This window comes from Phalacrocorax carbo, chromosome 20 (genome assembly GCF_963921805.1).
Source record: "Phalacrocorax carbo chromosome 20, bPhaCar2.1, whole genome shotgun sequence".
Taxonomy (NCBI): Eukaryota; Metazoa; Chordata; class Aves; order Suliformes; family Phalacrocoracidae; genus Phalacrocorax; species Phalacrocorax carbo.
Window position 1 is genome coordinate 9,148,809 of NC_087532.1, and position 18,027 is coordinate 9,166,835.

The 18,027-nt window shown below is 55.8% G+C and overlaps 1 protein-coding gene and 1 long non-coding RNA gene across 3 annotated transcripts; one reads left to right on the plus strand and one right to left on the minus strand.

The window, feature by feature from the left end:
* Window positions 1–4,123: 4,123 nt before the first annotated feature.
* On the minus strand, window positions 4,124–8,077 carry LOC135316585 (uncharacterized). Of its 2 annotated transcripts, none has more exons than XR_010375845.1 (6): window positions 7,981–8,077; window positions 7,450–7,514; window positions 5,922–6,740; window positions 5,335–5,567; window positions 4,557–4,681; window positions 4,124–4,265 (listed from the first exon to the last, which is right to left on the minus strand). It is a non-coding gene; the product is annotated as an uncharacterized LOC135316585 (long non-coding RNA). The 2 variants fall into 2 exon arrangements; XR_010375844.1 differs by having other exon boundaries at window positions 5,912–6,740.
* On the plus strand, window positions 8,068–17,212 carry LOC135316584 (coiled-coil domain-containing protein 81-like). Its single transcript, XM_064470288.1, has 4 exons — window positions 8,068–8,305; window positions 16,320–16,476; window positions 16,742–16,998; window positions 17,101–17,212. Exons 2-4 carry the CDS (start codon window positions 16,332–16,334, stop codon window positions 17,188–17,190), a joined length of 492 nt encoding a protein of 163 aa, XP_064326358.1. The 5' UTR covers window positions 8,068–8,305; window positions 16,320–16,331; the 3' UTR covers window positions 17,191–17,212.
* The last annotated feature ends 815 nt before the right edge of the window (window positions 17,213–18,027 follow it).

The following is an 18,027-nucleotide window of genomic DNA, read 5'->3' on the forward strand; positions in this document are numbered from 1 at the left end:
GGGCTGACCAAGCGAGCACCTTCTCAGCCCCTCTCTGGTGCAGCCGCCCAGAGGTGCCAAAGGCCGAGTTCCTGGGGCTGCTCTCCTCGGGAAGCTGCTGTGGAGTAGCTGTGCCCAAGGGGTGCTTCTCCGTGAAGTGCATGGCCACTCCTCGTCCTTTGGGAAGCGGGGTGTCGTCAAGTGGAGCACCAGGGGAGAGGGCCTGCTTACCTTCCCAGCCGTGTGGGGCGTGGAGAGGCAGTGAGGGGGACCCTTTCCCATAAAGCTTCCTCTGGTCCTCCCCTCTCCTTTGGGTGAGAATGAAATAGAGAAGCACCCAAACAAAACAAGCCCAAGGTGTCAGCATTTTCACGCGGAGTTTGCTGACGCTCCTTTCCTAATGTCTATTGCCACCTTGTTGTATGTTGCGCTCTGCAAACCTGGGGACTTGAGAGTAGCTCAGCTCTCGAGCAGCTCTGGGAGCAGCTCCTTAGTGGGGGCTGCAGGGGACTCCATTGCCCCTTACTGAAACCACCGGCACCTTCTTATTTGCAGGCTTGTGTACAAAAGTGCCACGTCTGAAAAAGAACTGGCTGACAAGGCGGCCCAACGAGGTACCGTAACAACGCACCCATGCCATGTAGAGACGCAAGCGTGTCTTTCCCACATATGATGCCACCTCCCCGGGGCGAGAGGTTCTCCAAAGTGACCAGCACGTCCCAGCTCACCCCCTTTTCCAAATGGGGCCCCTAGGAAGGAAGCAGTGGGGCAGGAAGTGCTCAGGGAGCAGCGTGGCCCCGTGGGAAGGGAGGGCTGGGAAATAGTGGTCGTCGGGAAAGGGCCAAGACCGCCCTAGGAAGCCCGACGGCAAGGCCTGGGGGTCCAGGCCTGGCACTAGTAGCAGTCGCGTGCACAGATGGCACGTCTGTCTTGCGGGAAGCGACCCAGAGGTGCAGCTGTGAAGAGCTTCCTGGTCTTGTGCTTCCAGGGGCTCGTCCTGCTGAGCGCCTGCTCTCCCGAGGGCGTCTTTCTCCCGTCCGGACAGGGGGCCTTGGTCTGACGGGAGAGAAGAGGGGCAAGGCGGGGACTGCAGCAGGTAGCGTAAGGTGAGACTCTTCAGCCACCCCTGAGCGGCACGTGGCTCATGGCCGTCTCGTCCTGGCTTTGACTTGACTCCTGGCCTAGGCCTAGCTCCCGTGCAGAGCTGCCTTGTGCTGCCTGCACGGGGCTGCTCCCTGAGCACCAGCTGAAGAACAGGCGCCTGCTGTTCTCGTACAAGCCCCGTGTGCGGTGTGTTTGCAGCGTGCTGCCGCCAATAGAGGGGACCCGTGCAGAGAAACGCAAGGAAGCCAGAGCGACGGACCGTCCTCAAGTCTGGCTGCCTCCTCTGGACAGTCGGCTGGGAGCAGCAGAGGTACGTGCTACAGGTGGACGTAATGATGGTGTCACGTGTAGGAAAACACGGCTCTGTGGAGAGGGTGTCCTCAAAGACAGCCGCGACACTGCGGACGTGTTCATCCCGTCACTCCTCCTGCCTCTGCCTTTCGGCCTGGCCAATGACCCCATCTGTTCACACCACGCTTGGCTTCCACGTGGACCCCACCTCCCGGTTCCCCCATCTCCTGCACCGGGGTCCCCGCCGGGGGCTTGCAGTCCCTGGCGTCTCTAGTGCTGCCCTGTCCAGGGGCGGGAGAGAGGTGTGACCTGGGCTCTAACGTTCCTCTTTGTCCCACCCAGGCCAAGAGTCAGTCCGAAATACTCCAAGTGAAGTGGCCTGACTTGTACGCGTGCTTGCCCTGGCCCAAAAGTAGCACGCAGGAGAGGGCCGAAGTACAGGCAGGACAGGAGGAAGTCATCTCCTGGGCCAAAAGGGATGGGGAGGAGATTTCTTACTGCCATCCCCGGGCAGAGAAGGGGAAGATACCGGCCCCTCCGCTGGAGACGCCACAGCCAGAGTAAGCGTGCGGCAGCTCCCGGCAAGGCTGGGGAGAGTCGAGCGGCAGAGACCGCCCGTCTGTGGGGTCAGGGGCCCGGTTTCCCCTGACACGGGCATGCCTGGGGTCAGCCCCGATGCCTGGTGTCCCTGGGCAGCCCCAGCCTGTGAGCAGGGGCCAGGGCAGGGTGTGAGAGGGAATTTGTCCCTGCTGTTGCAGCATCAGGTCACCACGAGCAAGGCAGGTCTTGGCAAACCTGGAGCCATACAGGTACCGCGAGGAGGAGCGCCGGAGGACTGTAGACTTCAACAAGTTTCTGGCAATGTTCCCTAAGCCGCCTCTCTGGTAAATATCTGCAGGCATGGGAGGCATTTTCCTGGTGCACCTTTTCCTCCCTTGCCCGGGCAGCGGCAGCTGGGAAGGACTGTCTGTACTGACAGCCGGGTGGCAGGAGAGCAGCGAGGTCCTGAGGCTGTGCCCCTGAGTTAGAGCTGCCTTCCAGCCCCAGGGAGATGTCCGCAGGCAGAACAGGGGCAGACGGGGACATGGCTTTCTTCCTCTGGGATTGGCTCTGCCTTTCCACCCCACAGACACTGTCCCTCCTCTGCCACGGCACCCACAGCCCGACACCTTGCCCGGAGGGCCCTACCTGTCCGCTGCCAGGTCTCAGCCCTGAGCTGATGGGCCTGGTCCAGTGGAGCAGGGGGTGTCTCAGAGACCACAGCAAGCCTCCAGGACCAGGCCTGGCAGGCAGGAGGTCTCTGCCCTCCTCTCTCTACTTCCAACTGATGTCAACACGCTTTGGTTCCCCCACAGCGTGGTGAAGAAGATGGAGCTGCACGGCCTCAGAGAAAAGCACGAGGCCGGTGCGACAGCATACGGGACGTGTGCGCAGTACGGCCACGTCGCACCACGCAGACCTGCAGCCCGGCGTTGAGGAGCAGAGCCTGAGGGGCCCAGCAAGCCCCAAGCTTGTCCATCGTGTCAGACTCGAGCGAATGCGTGTTGGTGCTGGAGCTCCCGCTCTTAATAGCAGATACTTTAATTTATTTTCACTATGTGTTGCAGTTGACTAGCAAGTGCTTCCTCCAACCAAGGCTCCGAGGAGGGACGAGGCTCAGGGAAAGCACGCTTGGTTTCCCTGCAGAAACCCTGAAGCGTGCTTTACTCCTAGAGCTGATGACAGCCCGTAACAGACCCAGGCAGCCTTGTTTCCTGCTGGCTGCTGGGTTGCTTCCTTACTTGCGACTCAAACTCGTTGGGTTTTGCACGTTTCCGATAAAAGCACAATCTCTTTGGGAAAAGGATCGTGAATGACGTTGCCGCTTGCAAAGTCCTTGGGCACGCCTCTCCTGTATTTCCTCCCAGAATATTTTCTGCTCCTGCAGTGTTCTTAGGGGAAGAAAAACCCCAGCTCAGTGAAGCGGGTGACCGTCTCTGCACAGCCTGGCGTTAGCCCCGTCTGCCTGGGTGTTGGGGAGAATTTGGCGCCACTGAGGGCCGAGTCCTTGCCAAGGCCGTGTCCGTCCTTCCCCTGAGCTCCAGCTCTTCCCAAGCAGCCCAGAGGCGCCGGTGAGCACGGCTCAGGAGACGCCGTGTCCGTCTCCAAGCCACAGCTCCCAGCACGCCACGTGGCAAGGGAGGGACCAGAGCGCCCAGCGTGCCCTGGGGCCTGCACACCCGCACTGAGCCCCGGGCGCACCCAGGCCAGGCCGGGTCCCCTTCCCGGCTGGTGTCCATGGAAGCCCCACCCTGCCCGGGCCCGAAGCCCCCAACCCAGCAGGAGGGAGCAGCTCCAGGCAGGGCCGCGCTGCTCCAGCCCCAGGGGGATCCCCTGGAGACCCCCATCCCGCCCCGACCGGGACTGGGCCTCCCCCAACACCCTGCCCGGGTGCAGGCTGCGGGCGCAGGGAACGGCCCTGGCTGCCCCGGCGGCCCGGCCCCCAGCACCGCTGCTGGGCTGAGAAGAGTCCCACAGGCCTGGCCATGGTCCCCAGAGCCGGGATGGCACCTGCAGCCCCTCCAGGTGCCCTGAGACCCGCCTCCGTGGGGAGCCGGGGAAGGGCAGGTGTCCAAGGGCTTTGCTGTCCCAGCCACAAAACCTTGCTCAGCCCGATGCTGAGGTAGCTCGTGAGGGACGGCAATGGGAAAGCACGGGAGGCGGGCGTAGGGAAAGGTTTTTCACAGAGGTTCATGCGTGTGTTCTACCAGTTTAATACTTGTTCTCAGAGCATCACGATCGGGCGGTGTTGCCCTGCAAGGGGATAGCCTGGACTTTGTTTCAATTTGGCGGAACAGCAGGAGACGTCCAGGGAGAATCCCCAGCAGATCCGGTTTCATGTTCACCAGTGACTGGGAGAGAAAAAGCAAGATCCGGGGTCAGTGCTACAGCAGACCTAACCCAAGGCCATAATGGCCTCTAATCAAGTGTGAGAGGACACTGCAAAGATGCAAGCCCGCCAGAGGAAAGGAAGGATGAAAGGGACACGCGCAAAGGAAGAAACCAGATTTTGCATGTTTGACCATCAGGCAACTGGCTTTCTAAAGCCCGTGAAGGAACCTCCAGAGGCTGCGCACCACTACTAAACCCCAGCAGAACCCGCAAATGGCATCTGCTTTGGAATCGCATCTGGAGCTGCTTACCTGAGCCCGATGGGTTTCCGCTCTGTCCCCTGCTCTGGCTCAGGCTCTTGGCCTTGCGACTGACGAGTCTGCGCTGCTGCTCCTGACGGCTCTCAGCACTGGCTTCCGCCAGCGTCTCATTAGCCCTGCAAAAAAGGCAGGAGCATGTAAGGACGACTGTTGCTCGTATCGGCACCAAGTGGTTCGCCACGTGTGACAGTACGCTGGTGGACTTATGCACGTAGACTTCTGGGCCATCCAAATGTACTGCTTCTCAGGCTTCCAAGCAATCTGTGTTAGGGCTTTGTAGGACCTTTCCGAGGAGGTAGTAAGGACTCGGGCTCTTCCCCTCCTCCCAGCATAAACGCAAACTGAAGGTGCGCCGTCATAACGGCAGCTGAATGGAGTAGTTTTGCCTCACGGGCTCCTGTTCTGGCCCCTCTGCCTTTTCAAGTGTGCCTCTCCTAAGTGGGAGGATAAGAGCAGCAGAAGTGAAGCTCCTCCTCTGCACCCTACCTGCAGGAAGAGGAGGTGGCTACAGAAAACTCTTACAAGAAAACTAACAAAACCATCCTCCAGACAGGCCTCATCAGTTTTCTTACCTCAGGGCCAGTAAAGAGAAAGGGAATCAGGCCCCCGGAATGGCAGAGCCCAAGGTGTACTCTTTGGAGAAGAACGCTGTCTTGAAGGTGCACACACCATGCTGAGCAGGTGCAAGAAAGGGATGTGGGATGGAAAAGCCGCGACGAAAGGGGTCATATTGTATGACACAGGAAACAAAGAAAACCTTTGGACTTACTTTTTTAGTTTCTTTGAGAGGCAGCTTCTAATTTTGCGGCCCAACAAATAACGCTTTTCGGAGCTTTTTAGTTCTGCCTGCACCAACGCCAGTTGCAGTGCGTTCGCCTCCTGCAGGCTCCGTGCTCTCTCCAGGTCCAATTCCTGAGCTTTCATTCTCTGCTCCAGCAGCTTTCTCCAAGAAGCGTCAGTGGTGTTGGCCTCTTCTGTTTTGGCTTGAGCGGCTGCCTGAGTCTAAAGCAGAAGATGCAACTTTGGGGAACGGGAAGAAAAAGACAATGCCCACCCACCTCAAACAACCTGCTCCTTCTGCCGTTTTCATACGAAAGCTAGTGTAAAGCAGCCTACAAGGCTGTACGAATGAGGATGAGGGAAAGGCTGCATATTTTTCCTGCACATGGCTCCCCTGACGCACACAGAAGCCCTTTGATGCAGCCTTTTGCAGATCCCCAGCTTCCCTATAGGAAAGCCAATCCCACAACACTAACAAAGAGAGCCAGGTGCCCCAGGCGAAACACCTAGAAGCCGCGACCACAACCACAAATGAACGCAACGCCCACTACAGAGGCAAATGGTACCTAAAGTGACCTGCAAAGCTCCCCGAGATGTTGCTTCTCTCTCGTTTCTTCTTGCGCTCGCTGCTCACACTCTCCTCCATGAAGCGCTGTTGGGGGATGACCCACCCCTGGAGTGGCCAAGCGATGTGGCAGAAGAGCCACCAGCCCTTGCAGCTCCTGGTTTGCAGCTTCGAGGTGCAGAGCATTTTGGGACTCCAGTTCCAGCCGCGCGGAGAGGTCGCACAGCTGAATGCGGAGAGAAAACAAGCTGCCTTAAGCAGAGGGGTCTAAAATCTCTGTGAAACTCAATCAAATGTAGGGACGGAGCTCAGAGCTGTAATCCACCAAGATTGTATCTCAAGCCAGGGAAAAGCCGCTTGGCTTTTTTTCGAACTAAGTTTGCCTTTCAAGCCCTTGCTGACAAGGCTGCTCCAGCTCCCATCCACCCCTCCTGTCAGAAGGCTAAGAGGATATCAGAGGCTAAGGCAAACCTCAAGTGGGCTCTGCATGCTAAATGACAGTTCCCTATAACATCTATCCCATCATCTTAATGGGATCCCACTGCAATTTGCAGCATGAGCAGGTGGGATTTGCAGACAAGGCTTTTTAGAGCAACCTGAGCATGAACAAAGTCATGCCCAAAAGGAGAATTTTGCCATCTCTGTGACCAACTGAGCCCGTCGCAATTTCATCAGAGCAGGCTTCTGTAACTCTCCTGTTTTGTACTGGTATAGTAAGAAAAACTTCCGAGCGAGCCTTCTTCCTACTCACCCAGCCCTGTTTCCCTGAGTAGGCTACTTAAAAGGACACTATAACCCACACTTACCTGAATTCACCCGTACAAAACTGCCTGGAAAACAAACAAGAGCAGAGCGTGAGCCGCATTTGAGCTCCGAGGACACAGAGAACTGCATTCAGCGAACATGCACTGGCTGTTGTGAAAGACTTTCCTTACTGCATCAGGGATATCCCCAGTGAAATGGGAACCAGCAGTAACTCCTCCCCACCTCCACTTCAAAACAGACTTGAGCATATGGTTTAGTGGTGGACTTGGCAGCAGTAGGTTAGTGGTTGGACTCAATGATCTTAAGCGTCTTTTCCAACCTTAACGAATCTATGATTCTGCACTTTCTGCAGTTGAGGAGGTCAGATATTCAATACTGAGGTGTGAGCAACCAAACACGGAGCAAGCACTGTATTTCACAGGACACAGGGTATATTCATTTGTCCTGTGGAAATGGGATGTTCACGTGGTATGTCCTTCAGCCAGTGGCAGAGAACCCTAATGTGACATTAAGGTATTGCCTTTTATAAAGGAATGTACCAGAAACTCTACAGAGGGAGCGGAGAGGGCATGGTATCCTTCACTTTCCAGCCAGGTGGGCTCCCCTGAGGGATCAGGATGCTGCATGGTCACACCTCGCTGGGAACCGAGAGAGGAGCAGAGCAAGTGCAGAAGTTCAGGGTGGGGGCAGGCTGCCACCAGAGGCGTTCCTGCACCATAAAGCCTTTGCAGCCCAGGTTCCAGCTGAGCCACAGGAATGCCAGCTGCTCTTTACCTGAAGTTCTCTGCCGTTTTGGGTACAACATCGGCAAACAGCTCAATCTTCATGCGGCCGACCTCCTGGAGAGACGGTGGCCAGATCAGTCTTCTGGGCTCTGCTCACACACAGCAGCCCCCCCCTGCCTCAGCACCCGGGAACTCCCACAAATTCAGCCTCCTGCTGGACCGCCCGTCCCAGCATGCCCCCTCGTGATGCAACCCCGCTCCCCTACACCCCTCCCTGCAGCACCGCTACAAGCCCTTCCAGCGCACCCTGCATCCCCCTCCCGCTGCCTCCCTGCAAGCGCGCTCAGCTGCGCCCCGCAAGACCCACAAAGAACCTGTGACCCCCCAGCGCACCTCCCCCTCCCCCCTCAGCGCTCCTTCACCCCCAGTTAACGCCTGCAAGCCCGGCCCCCCCCCGCCGTCGGCCGCCCCCTGGGTGCCCCCCTCAGCCTCTCCCCACGCCGGTACACCCCCACAGCCCGCGGTGCTCCGCCGTCGGGGCCCGGGAGCGGCGCGGCGGCTCCGGGGCACGCCCGCCTACCTGCCCGCCGATGGTGACATCGAAGAAGACCACGGGGTTGTTGGGGTTGGACGCCAGCACCGCCATTGCGGTCCCTGCTCCCGGAAGCGGAAATGGCACCGGAAGCGGAACTGGCGCAGGAGGCGGGCGGAAGTCAGGCTTTCCCTCGGCCGCTCTGCGGGCGTGTCCAGCGCGGGGGGAGCAGAGCGGCGGCAGCAGCGGCTGATAGCAGGAGCTAGGAGGCAGCAGCAGGAGGCGGCAGTAGGCAGACGGCAGGCAGCAGCGGCAGCAAGCACCAACAGCAGCTGCCCCACAGCCGGTGTTGCAGGGAGCTGGTGATTCTAGGGTGTGTTGTCTATGGGCCTATCCATCCCTGCGCTCGGTCCTGCAACAGTTACTGGCGTGTGATGCCACACAATGCTGTGTTATAATTAATTTAGCCTTCAACAGAATTGCAATCAAAGTTTACAATTTATTGAATAGAGACAAGCAAGCAGCGCTGGATGCACGGGGGATCCTTCCGCCTAACGTGCATCCCGTCATACAAAATTACAGGGTTTATATTCAGTTACTTAATTAATAAGAATTAGTAAAAACACGCCTAAGTTTACACTCGTTGGTCAGTGATAAGCATCCCACTTGCCGTTGGTCAGCCGTAGTTAAATTAGCCACGCTTGCCTTGTAGATTAGCCCGCATGCTCTTTACGGGTGTGGGGGGGCAAGTCTTTTTGGTCCTGAATTGGGTCGGTGGTCGCAATCTCCCCCTGCCGGAATTACCTTTCCCCCAATTTCCATGCTTCAGCGCCTTCTGAGCCAAGAAGTTCCCTGTTATCACTACTGGCTGATTTGTGGTCTTCCCTTATCTTGGCACTCTCCTTTGTAGCAGGGTGTTTCCACTGTTAGTCCTTGAAGTTCTACTGCATTGTATCTTTTTAGGAGGTTTCTTGTCAATGCAGCATTCATTGCTAACGCCCTCTTGACTGGCCTAAGCATTAATTGTATCTTTTTAAAATTCTCAGGTGTTAGTTTCTACTCCTAACTAAAATTCTTTCTTAACAATTAACTTAACAAATCGCCAATCAACATTCCAACCATTAAGACAGTTAACAAGTCAATTGACCGGCCCTCGGTTACACAAGCACAAACAGAACGGTCAAATGCTAGAAGGTCACACTTCACCGTGTGACTCTAGCATTGTTCCATATTGACACGAATCAGATGAACACATTTTACAATCCCTCATCTTTTCTTTTTATGACATTGATTCGTGGTTTTGTTTCCAATCTAGTCAATACTTGCTGAATTGGTATCAATTTTGGGTCTTCTTTTGTCTTTATTATCATCAAGGAATGAGTTTTCTTTTCCCTTGTTTCTGGATCAACAGGTATTGCAGTTATCTGCATTCCTTGTATAACCGAGTGTATGAGTCTAGTAAAACAGGGTATTAAACATGGAATTATTAACAGTCCTCCACATATCCCCAGTACAGCTATTCCAATTTTAGCAAGCCAGTTACCGCCCATTAAGTCCTCCCCTAATCCTCCTAGATTGATTCCATTCCAAGTTTGAACTGGGACGTGTGCGATTTTCTTAATTTCTTTTACAAGTTCATTTACAGCTTTTCCTTCATCATCTATTTCTAGACAACAGTTACTAAGGTTAAATTTTCCACAAAATCCTCCTTCTTGTGCTAGCAAATAATCCAAAGCTAAGCGGTTTTGATACAGAGCAGTTCTCATTTTGGTGTTCTGTTTTGCAATTAATCCAAGTGCATCTCCAGTCTTATTTACAACCATTTCTACCACAGCCTGTAATCTAATTATTCTATTTAGCATATATATTGGGGTCCTATAGCCCCAAGATCCATCTTCTGCCCATGTAGCTGGATCATAATAAGCAATAATCCTCTCCGGAGGCCATTCATTATCTTTCCAATTTCCAATTTGTAAGCTCCGCTTATGACGTTTTTTTCTTAACTCATCAGCCTCAACATACACTTGGATTCCCAGTCGCTCTCCCCGACTTATGGGTAACAGGAAAAAACTGGGTCTTATAGTTCCCAATACTGTCCAATTCTTTGGCAAATATGCATAAGCCAGTTTGCCGCAAATCCAATACTGTCCTTCAGGAGTTGGCCAACCTTTTGGTATATTTGTTCCATTGGTCCAATTCTTAGATTGATCATTCATCTCCAGTGGGTTTCCCCACTTATCCCAATTGTTCTGAGTTTCATTCCATAGGTAACCTCCCTCACACTCTAGATTACCTACTGGTCTTCCATTGTCTTTTAGATTCTGCCAGCAACTCCTTCCAATTATACTCGTCTGAAGCACCCATTGTTGTTTCCTATTACTCTTTCCCATTGTTTTCCAGGCTTGGGGGTTACTTATATTGCTCTCCATAGCCTCCCATGGCCATCGTTCACCTTGGTTTGTTCCACCACAAACATAACAATTGGTTACATTCAATGACTTAGCAATGTTTTCAGCAAGATTTACAAATAGATTTTTAGCGACTGTGGGAATTTCATATTTTACTCCTGTTTCTATTTCATGATAAAATGTGTTAAATAACAGTCTATGCTGCACTGATTCTCTTGTCCTTTCTTTTATTTCAATACTAATAACTACACCTGGATCTTCTCCGAGTCCATATATCTTGAGTCCAATTTTGGTTATTTTTTTCTGTTTCCACATTTCCAAATTTATAAGGGTTAAATTTACTAGATTGCAGGTACGGGTTGTACAACTACTGTCTGTTTGCATCCTTGTGATTGAAGCTTGTAAATTCCCACATTGACTATCATATCCCCAGCCTGCGGTATCCCAACATACACAAGACCATCCCCTTCTTCCACACAGGTGTGCTGATTGATATCTCGCTGTTTGACTAGGTACATAATCAGGATTTATTTGACATTGATGTCCACCTGGGCAAATGTATTTCGGTTGCTTACTATAGTACCGTCTCCACAATAAACTCCCACAATTAGTATCTAGATCATCACCTATAATGTCACATGCATCAAAAATTATCGACACCGATGTGCTCAAATTGGCTATAACTTTACTAGTTCCAATTAGTCTTCCTACTTCCGAATTTGTCTTCATTTCTACCCAATATTGATAAGGGAGTTCTTTTGGATCATAGCATATGGTCCTGTTACCTTCTCTGCATAAAGCATACTGGGTCAGATTATGAATGCAGCTTCCTATTTCCTGGCCTTTACAGTCATAGACAGTATGATATACCAAGGTTTGGGAACTTATTCGTCCCCTTCTAGTGGTTATTACACATTGACGGCAGTTGTTTGTCATAGCCAGGGTTAGGGAACTCACCCCAAGTAGGACTAGAAGAGGTCCAGTAAGGGCCATAGTGATAGGCAGTCACGGCCCAAAGGGGTTGCAGCCCTTGGCAGACCTTTTCAAACCATAACACTGGTTCCCTATCAGGTCTTGCCCTCTTCCTTAATCTTAAGGGGTGTCGTTTCCTGAGTTCTTAAATGTATTTAAGGATTGGCTTTTTCCAATTCATATTGTAAAATGTGTTCATCTGATTCCCTTTCTCTTTACTGGCCCTGAGGTAAGAAAACTGATGAGGCCTGTCTGGAGGATGGTTTTGTTAGTTTTCTTGTAAGAGTTTTCTGTAGCCACCTCCTCTTCCTGCAGGTAGGGTGCAGAGGAGGAGCTTCACTTCTGCTGCTCTTATCCTCCCACTTAGGAGAGGCACACTTGAAAAGGCAGAGGGGCCAGAACAGGAGCCCGTGAGGCAAAACTACTCCATTCAGCTGCCGTTATGACGGCGCACCTTCAGTTTGCGTTTATGCTGGGAGGAGGGGAAGAGCCCGAGTCCTTACTACCTCCTCGGAAAGGTCCTACAAAGCCCTAACACAGATTGCTTGGAAGCCTGAGAAGCAGTACATTTGGATGGCCCAGAAGTCTACGTGCATAAGTCCACCAGCGTACTGTCACACGTGGCGAACCACTTGGTGCCGATACGAGCAACAGTCGTCCTTACATGCTCCTGCCTTTTTTGCAGGGCTAATGAGACGCTGGCGGAAGCCAGTGCTGAGAGCCGTCAGGAGCAGCAGCGCAGACTCGTCAGTCGCAAGGCCAAGAGCCTGAGCCAGAGCAGGGGACAGAGCGGAAACCCATCGGGCTCAGGTAAGCAGCTCCAGATGCGATTCCAAAGCAGATGCCATTTGCAGGTTCTGCTGGGGTTTAGTAGTGGTGCGCAGCCTCTGGAGGTTCCTTCACGGGCTTTAGAAAGCCAGTTGCCTGATGGTCAAACATGCAAAATCTGGTTTCTTCCTTTGCGCGTGTCCCTTTCATCCTTTCTTTCCTCTGGCGGGCTTGCATCTTTGCAGTGCCCTCTCACACTTGATTAGAGGCCATTATGGCCTTGGGTTAGGTCTGCTGTAGCACTGACCCCGGATCTTGCTTTTTCTCTCCCAGTCACTGGTGAACATGAAACCGGATCTGCTGGGGATTCTCCCTGGACGTCTCCTGCTGTTCCGCCAAATTGAAACAAAGTCCAGGCTATCCCCTTGCAGGGCAACACCGCCCGATCGTGATGCTCTGAGAACAAGTATTAAACTGGTAGAACACACGCATGAACCTCTGTGAAAAACCTTTCCCTACGCCCGCCTCCCGTGCTTTCCCATCGCCGTCCCTCACGAGCTACCTCAGCATCGGGCTGAGCAAGGTTTTGTGGCTGGGACAGCAAAGCCCTTGGACACCTGCCCTTCCCCGGCTCCCCACGGAGGCGGGTCTCAGGGCACCTGGAGGGGCTGCAGGTGCCATCCCGGCTCTGGGGACCATGGCCAGGCCTGTGGGACTCTTCTCAGCCCAGCAGCGGTGCTGGGGGCCGGGCCGCCGGGGCAGCCAGGGCCGTTCCCTGCGCCCGCAGCCTGCACCCGGGCAGGGTGTTGGGGGAGGCCCAGTCCCGGTCGGGGCGGGATGGGGGTCTCCAGGGGATCCCCCTGGGGCTGGAGCAGCGCGGCCCTGCCTGGAGCTGCTCCCTCCTGCTGGGTTGGGGGCTTCGGGCCCGGGCAGGGTGGGGCTTCCATGGACACCAGCCGGGAAGGGGACCCGGCCTGGCCTGGGTGCGCCCGGGGCTCAGTGCGGGTGTGCAGGCCCCAGGGCACGCTGGGCGCTCTGGTCCCTCCCTTGCCACGTGGCGTGCTGGGAGCTGTGGCTTGGAGACGGACACGGCGTCTCCTGAGCCGTGCTCACCGGCGCCTCTGGGCTGCTTGGGAAGAGCTGGAGCTCAGGGGAAGGACGGACACGGCCTTGGCAAGGACTCGGCCCTCAGTGGCGCCAAATTCTCCCCAACACCCAGGCAGACGGGGCTAACGCCAGGCTGTGCAGAGACGGTCACCCGCTTCACTGAGCTGGGGTTTTTCTTCCCCTAAGAACACTGCAGGAGCAGAAAATATTCTGGGAGGAAATACAGGAGAGGCGTGCCCAAGGACTTTGCAAGCGGCAACGTCATTCACGATCCTTTTCCCAAAGAGATTGTGCTTTTATCGGAAACGTGCAAAACCCAACGAGTTTGAGTCGCAAGTAAGGAAGCAACCCAGCAGCCAGCGGGAAACAAGGCTGCCTGGGTCTGTTACGGGCTGTCATCAGCTCTAGGAGTAAAGCACGCTTCAGGGTTTCTGCAGGGAAACCAAGCGTGCTTTCCCCGAGCCTCGTCCCTCCTCGGAGCCTCGGTTGGAGGAAGCGCTTGCTGGTCAATTGTAGCACAGAGATGGCCAGGCCCAAAGACTTGTGGCGAATGCAGTTAAACCCAGTTGGCGGCCGGTCACAAGCGGTGTCCCCAGGGCTCAGTGCTGGGGCCAGTTCTCTTTAATATCTTTACCAATGACCTGGATGAGGGGATCGAGTGCAGCCCCAGTAAGTTTGCAGAAGACACTGAATTGGGCAGGAGTGTTGGTATGCTGGAGGGTAGGAAGGGGCTGCAGAGGGACCTGGACGGGCTGGATCATTCGGCGAAGGCCAAGCATAAGCGATTCAACAAGGCCCAGTGCCGGGCCCTGCCCTTGGGTCACCCCAACCCCAGGCAGCGCCCCAGGCCCGGGGCAGAGGGGCTGGGAAGTGCCCGGCGGAGAAGGCCCTGGGGGTGCTGGCTGACAGCCAGCTGGGCATGAGCCAGCAGTGCCCGGGTGGCCAAGGAGGCCACCAGCCCCCGGGCTTGTGTCAGCACTGCTGTGGCCAGCAGGAGCCGGGCAGGGATGGGGCCCCTGTGCTGGGCCCTGGGGAGGCCCCACCTCGAATGCTGGGCTCAGGTTTGGGCCCCTCGGGACAAGAAGGGCCTGGAGGGGCTGGAGCGTGTCCAGAGAAGGGCAGCGGGGCTGGGGCAGGGTCTGGAGCACAAGTGTGCTGGGGGGCGGCTGGGGGAGCTGGGGGGGTTTAGCCTGGAGAAGAGGGGGCTGAGGGGAGCCCTTCTCGCTCTCTGCAGCTGCCTGAGAGGGGCTGGAGTGAGGGGGGGGTCGGTCTCTGCTCCCAAGGAACAGGTGAGAGCACAAGAGGAAATGGCCTCAGGCTGCGTCGGGGGAGGTTTAGGTTGGATATCAGGGAACATGCCTTCACTGCAAGAGTGGTCAGGCCCTGGCACAGGCTGCCCAGAGAGGTGGGGGAGTCACCATCCCTGGGGGGGTTCAAAAATATATAGAGGTGGCACTTGGAGAAGTGGTTTAGGAGTCCTGGTAGCCTTGGGTTGGCAGTTGGACTTGATGATTTTAGAGGTCTTTTGCAGCCTTAATGGTTCTGTGATTCTATTAGTTTCTTCTCTTGCTCTCTACATTCAGGCTTCTTTTCATACCCACCTCAAAACAATTTTGAGCAACCTTTCCCAAAAGCATGCGGTCCCCTGCACCTAGACGGTCTCTGCTTGGGCTACCTGGGGACAAGGACGCCTGGGAATTTGGGGGAACTTTTAGTTCCAACTTGATTTTGTTCCCCCTTCAAGTCTCCTAATCTTGTCTCTCTGGCACGGTCTTGGTGTCCTTGTTCAGCAGCCCTTGTAGGCGACCCTTTGGGTCTGCCTGTGGAGAGGGCAGCGGGTGGGTGGGGAGAGCTGCCCCAGATGCCCTCTGTGGCAGGGGCTGTGCTCACCTGCAGCCCCTCTGACACGGGCCGTGGTCACAATGGGGCACACCCCCTCACCGGGACACCTTGCCTCTCCCCACGGCACCCAGCCCGCACTTCCCTGCCAGTCAGGGAGGAGCTCAGGTGTGGGGGGCTGCTTTGGCCACTGCTCTGCTCTTGGGAGCTGCTTTGCAGCCCGCAGGGGGAGGCGGAGGCAGGCAGTGCCACAGCGCCGGCGCTGTGTGGACAGGAGGAGCGGAGGGGCTCGGCCAGGAGGAGCTGCAGCCATGGAGTGGTTCTCCTCTGCCTTCCTCCATGCGCTGTCTCCTCACCTGGCGGATTTCACAAAGGAGGGTAGGTGCTGCCAGAAGGTCCCGTGCTCGAGGCTCGGAACTCGGAGACACCTTCCTGGCGTGGACTGGAGCCCGTCCTTGTGCCAAGCCTTCTCCCCTCTTTCTTTCAAGTACAGAGCTGTGTCCCCAGCACGGGACGCCTTCTCATGGGGACACAGCTAGAACTCGGCTCTGCAGGGCAGTTCCTGCATGGGTGGTGTGAGGGGGGAGGCGGTGGTGTAGGACGACGCCTGCACCTGCTGCCTTGGCAAGGCGCTGAGCTTATTGACGTCACGCGTGCCCTGTCTCGCTCTTCTTCCCCAGAGATGGCCAGCATTTGGGATAGCGTGTCGGAGTGCTATCGCCAAAAGCTGCTGCTGAACAAGGTGGGCTGCTTTCCTTGCTGTCCTCCAGACCCTGCTGTGTCCTGGCCCCTCCCCGGCCTTTAATTCCTCCCCGCAACGGCTTAGGAAGCAGAAAACATGCCCCAGAAGGATCCTGCTGAGGACAGCTTTGCCACAGAGCAACTTCTGAGTGGACGGAGAGAAAAAGCAAAGCCCCGCTTTGGACAAAGAAGAACGTGGGCTTTCTTCTTTGGAGGCTTCCCTAGGCCTGCTGGCAGGGTGTAATGAGCAGGCAGAGAGCCGGGGGCAGTGTCCAGGGCTTGGCCCTCCTCGGGCCCTCTCAGGCTCCGGGTGGTGTGTCCTGCTTGTCCTTCACCTTGCGTGGCCTGGGAAGAGGGTGGGAGGGTAAAGCGGAGGGAGAGGGGAACAAGGTGGAGGGCAAGGCTCTTCCCCAAAGCTTTCCAACGGGGCCCCACCTTGTCCCTGGCGACCACCGGGGTGGGCAGGCCAACAGAGAAGCCTTAGTGTGCCTCGACGCTCTTCTCCCACCGGAACAATTCCAACGGCTCTTTCTTTCTCACTCTCGTTGGCAGGCTGTCAGGCTAATGGGCATGGCCACCGTCTACATCAGGGAGGAGGACTTTTGTCATGGGAACAAGGCGAGTGTCAAGGTCCAGAAACCCATGTTCCACCTGGACAAGCCAGTTCTGCTGGAGAAGAAGCTCCGCTATGAGACCAGATCACGGCCCGGTAAGAAGAGACCTCCAGGGCTGGGCTTGCGAAGCCTTGAGTCAGAGCTGGCGTTTCCCTCCCGCTCCCCCTTGACAGGAGCAGCGGTCTGCGTGGGGACAGGGTGCTGGCCCCCAAAGGCAGGCCGGGCCGCTTGCTGCTGCGTGGGGAGTCGGTGGGGTGGGAGGAGGCTCGGTGGGCTCTTGATGGGTCGCAGTGCTGAGAGCTGATGTGAGTCTGCTGAAGGCTGAGCAAGTGACTTTGTTGCCGGGCGGTTTCTTTGCAGAGGACTTAGAAGTTGCAGAGCTGATCTACGCCGAGGTCGCCTTCTACCTCTCCATCCCCAAGAAAAAGGTCTTGAAGTGCGTCAAGGCTACCACAAATGTCATCGCGTGGGCCTTGACCGAAGGCAAGGACTTTGACTTTGTCTTCAAGAACTTTGGCATCCTGGTGTGCCGGGGAAGGAGAGTGGTCATGCGGTTCTTCGAAGACCTGCTGCGAGACGTGGACAAGACCGGCATCCTGGCAAACACTGCCCTGCGAGTGAGTCTGTTGTCTTTTCAGCGCTCCCTCTACCTCTCTTGCAGCCAGGTCGAAGCCATGACCTCGGGCACATTCACTCCCCTGCCTCTCTCCTTCTTGCAGAAGTCAAGCCTGAGGCCCTTGGTCATAGCCCGCAATGAGACAGCTGTTTTCCAGATGCCTCCTGGGGGGATCTTTGTGTTCCCACAGTGAGTATGTTTGCTTCTGTCGCCCCGGGCTGACCAAGCGAGCACCTTCTCAGCCCCTCTCTGGTGCAGCCGCCCAGAGGTGCCAAAGGCCGAGTTCCTGGGGCTGCTCTCCTCGGGAAGCTGCTGTGGAGTAGCTGTGCCCAAGGGGTGCTTCTCCGTGAAGTGCATGGCCACTCCTCGTCCTTTGGGAAGCGGGGTGTCGTCAAGTGGAGCACCAGGGGAGAGGGCCTGCTTACCTTCCCAGCCGTGTGGGGCGTGGAGAGGCAGTGAGGGGGACCCTTTCCCATAAAGCTTCCTCTGGTCCTCCCCTCTCCTTTGGGTGAGAATGAAATAGAGAAGCACCCAAACAAAACAAGCCCAAGGTGTCAGCATTTTCACGCGGAGTTTGCTGACGCTCCTTTCCTAATGTCTATTGCCACCTTGTTGTATGTTGCGCTCTGCAAACCTGGGGACTTGAGAGTAGCTCAGCTCTCGAGCAGCTCTGGGAGCAGCTCCTTAGTGGGGGCTGCAGGGGACTCCATTGCCCCTTACTGAAACCACCGGCACCTTCTTATTTGCAGGCTTGTGTACAAAAGTGCCACGTCTGAAAAAGAACTGGCTGACAAGGCGGCCCAACGAGGTACCGTAACAACGCACCCACGCCATGTAGAGACGCAAGCGTGTCTTCCCCACATATGATGCCACCTCCCCGGGGCGAGAGGTTCTCCAAAGTGACCAGCACGTCCCAGCTCACCCCCTTTTCCAAATGGGGCCCTAGGAAGGAAGCAGTGGGGCAGGAAGTGCTCAGGGAGCAGCGTGGCCCCGTGGGAAGGGAGGGCTGGGAAATAGTGGTCGTCGGGAA

Bases quoted from the DNA above. Each gene is read 5' to 3' on its own strand.
- LOC135316584 (XM_064470288.1), top strand. From the start codon at position 16,332: ATGGGCATGGCCACCGTCTACATCAGGGAGGAGGACTTTTGTCATGGG. The intron at 16,477-16,741 runs GTAAGAAGAGAC...GTTTCTTTGCAG, and splicing joins TGAGACCAGATCACGGCCCG to AGGACTTAGAAGTTGCAGAG. The intron at 16,999-17,100 runs GTGAGTCTGTTG...TCCTTCTTGCAG, and splicing joins TGGCAAACACTGCCCTGCGA to AAGTCAAGCCTGAGGCCCTT.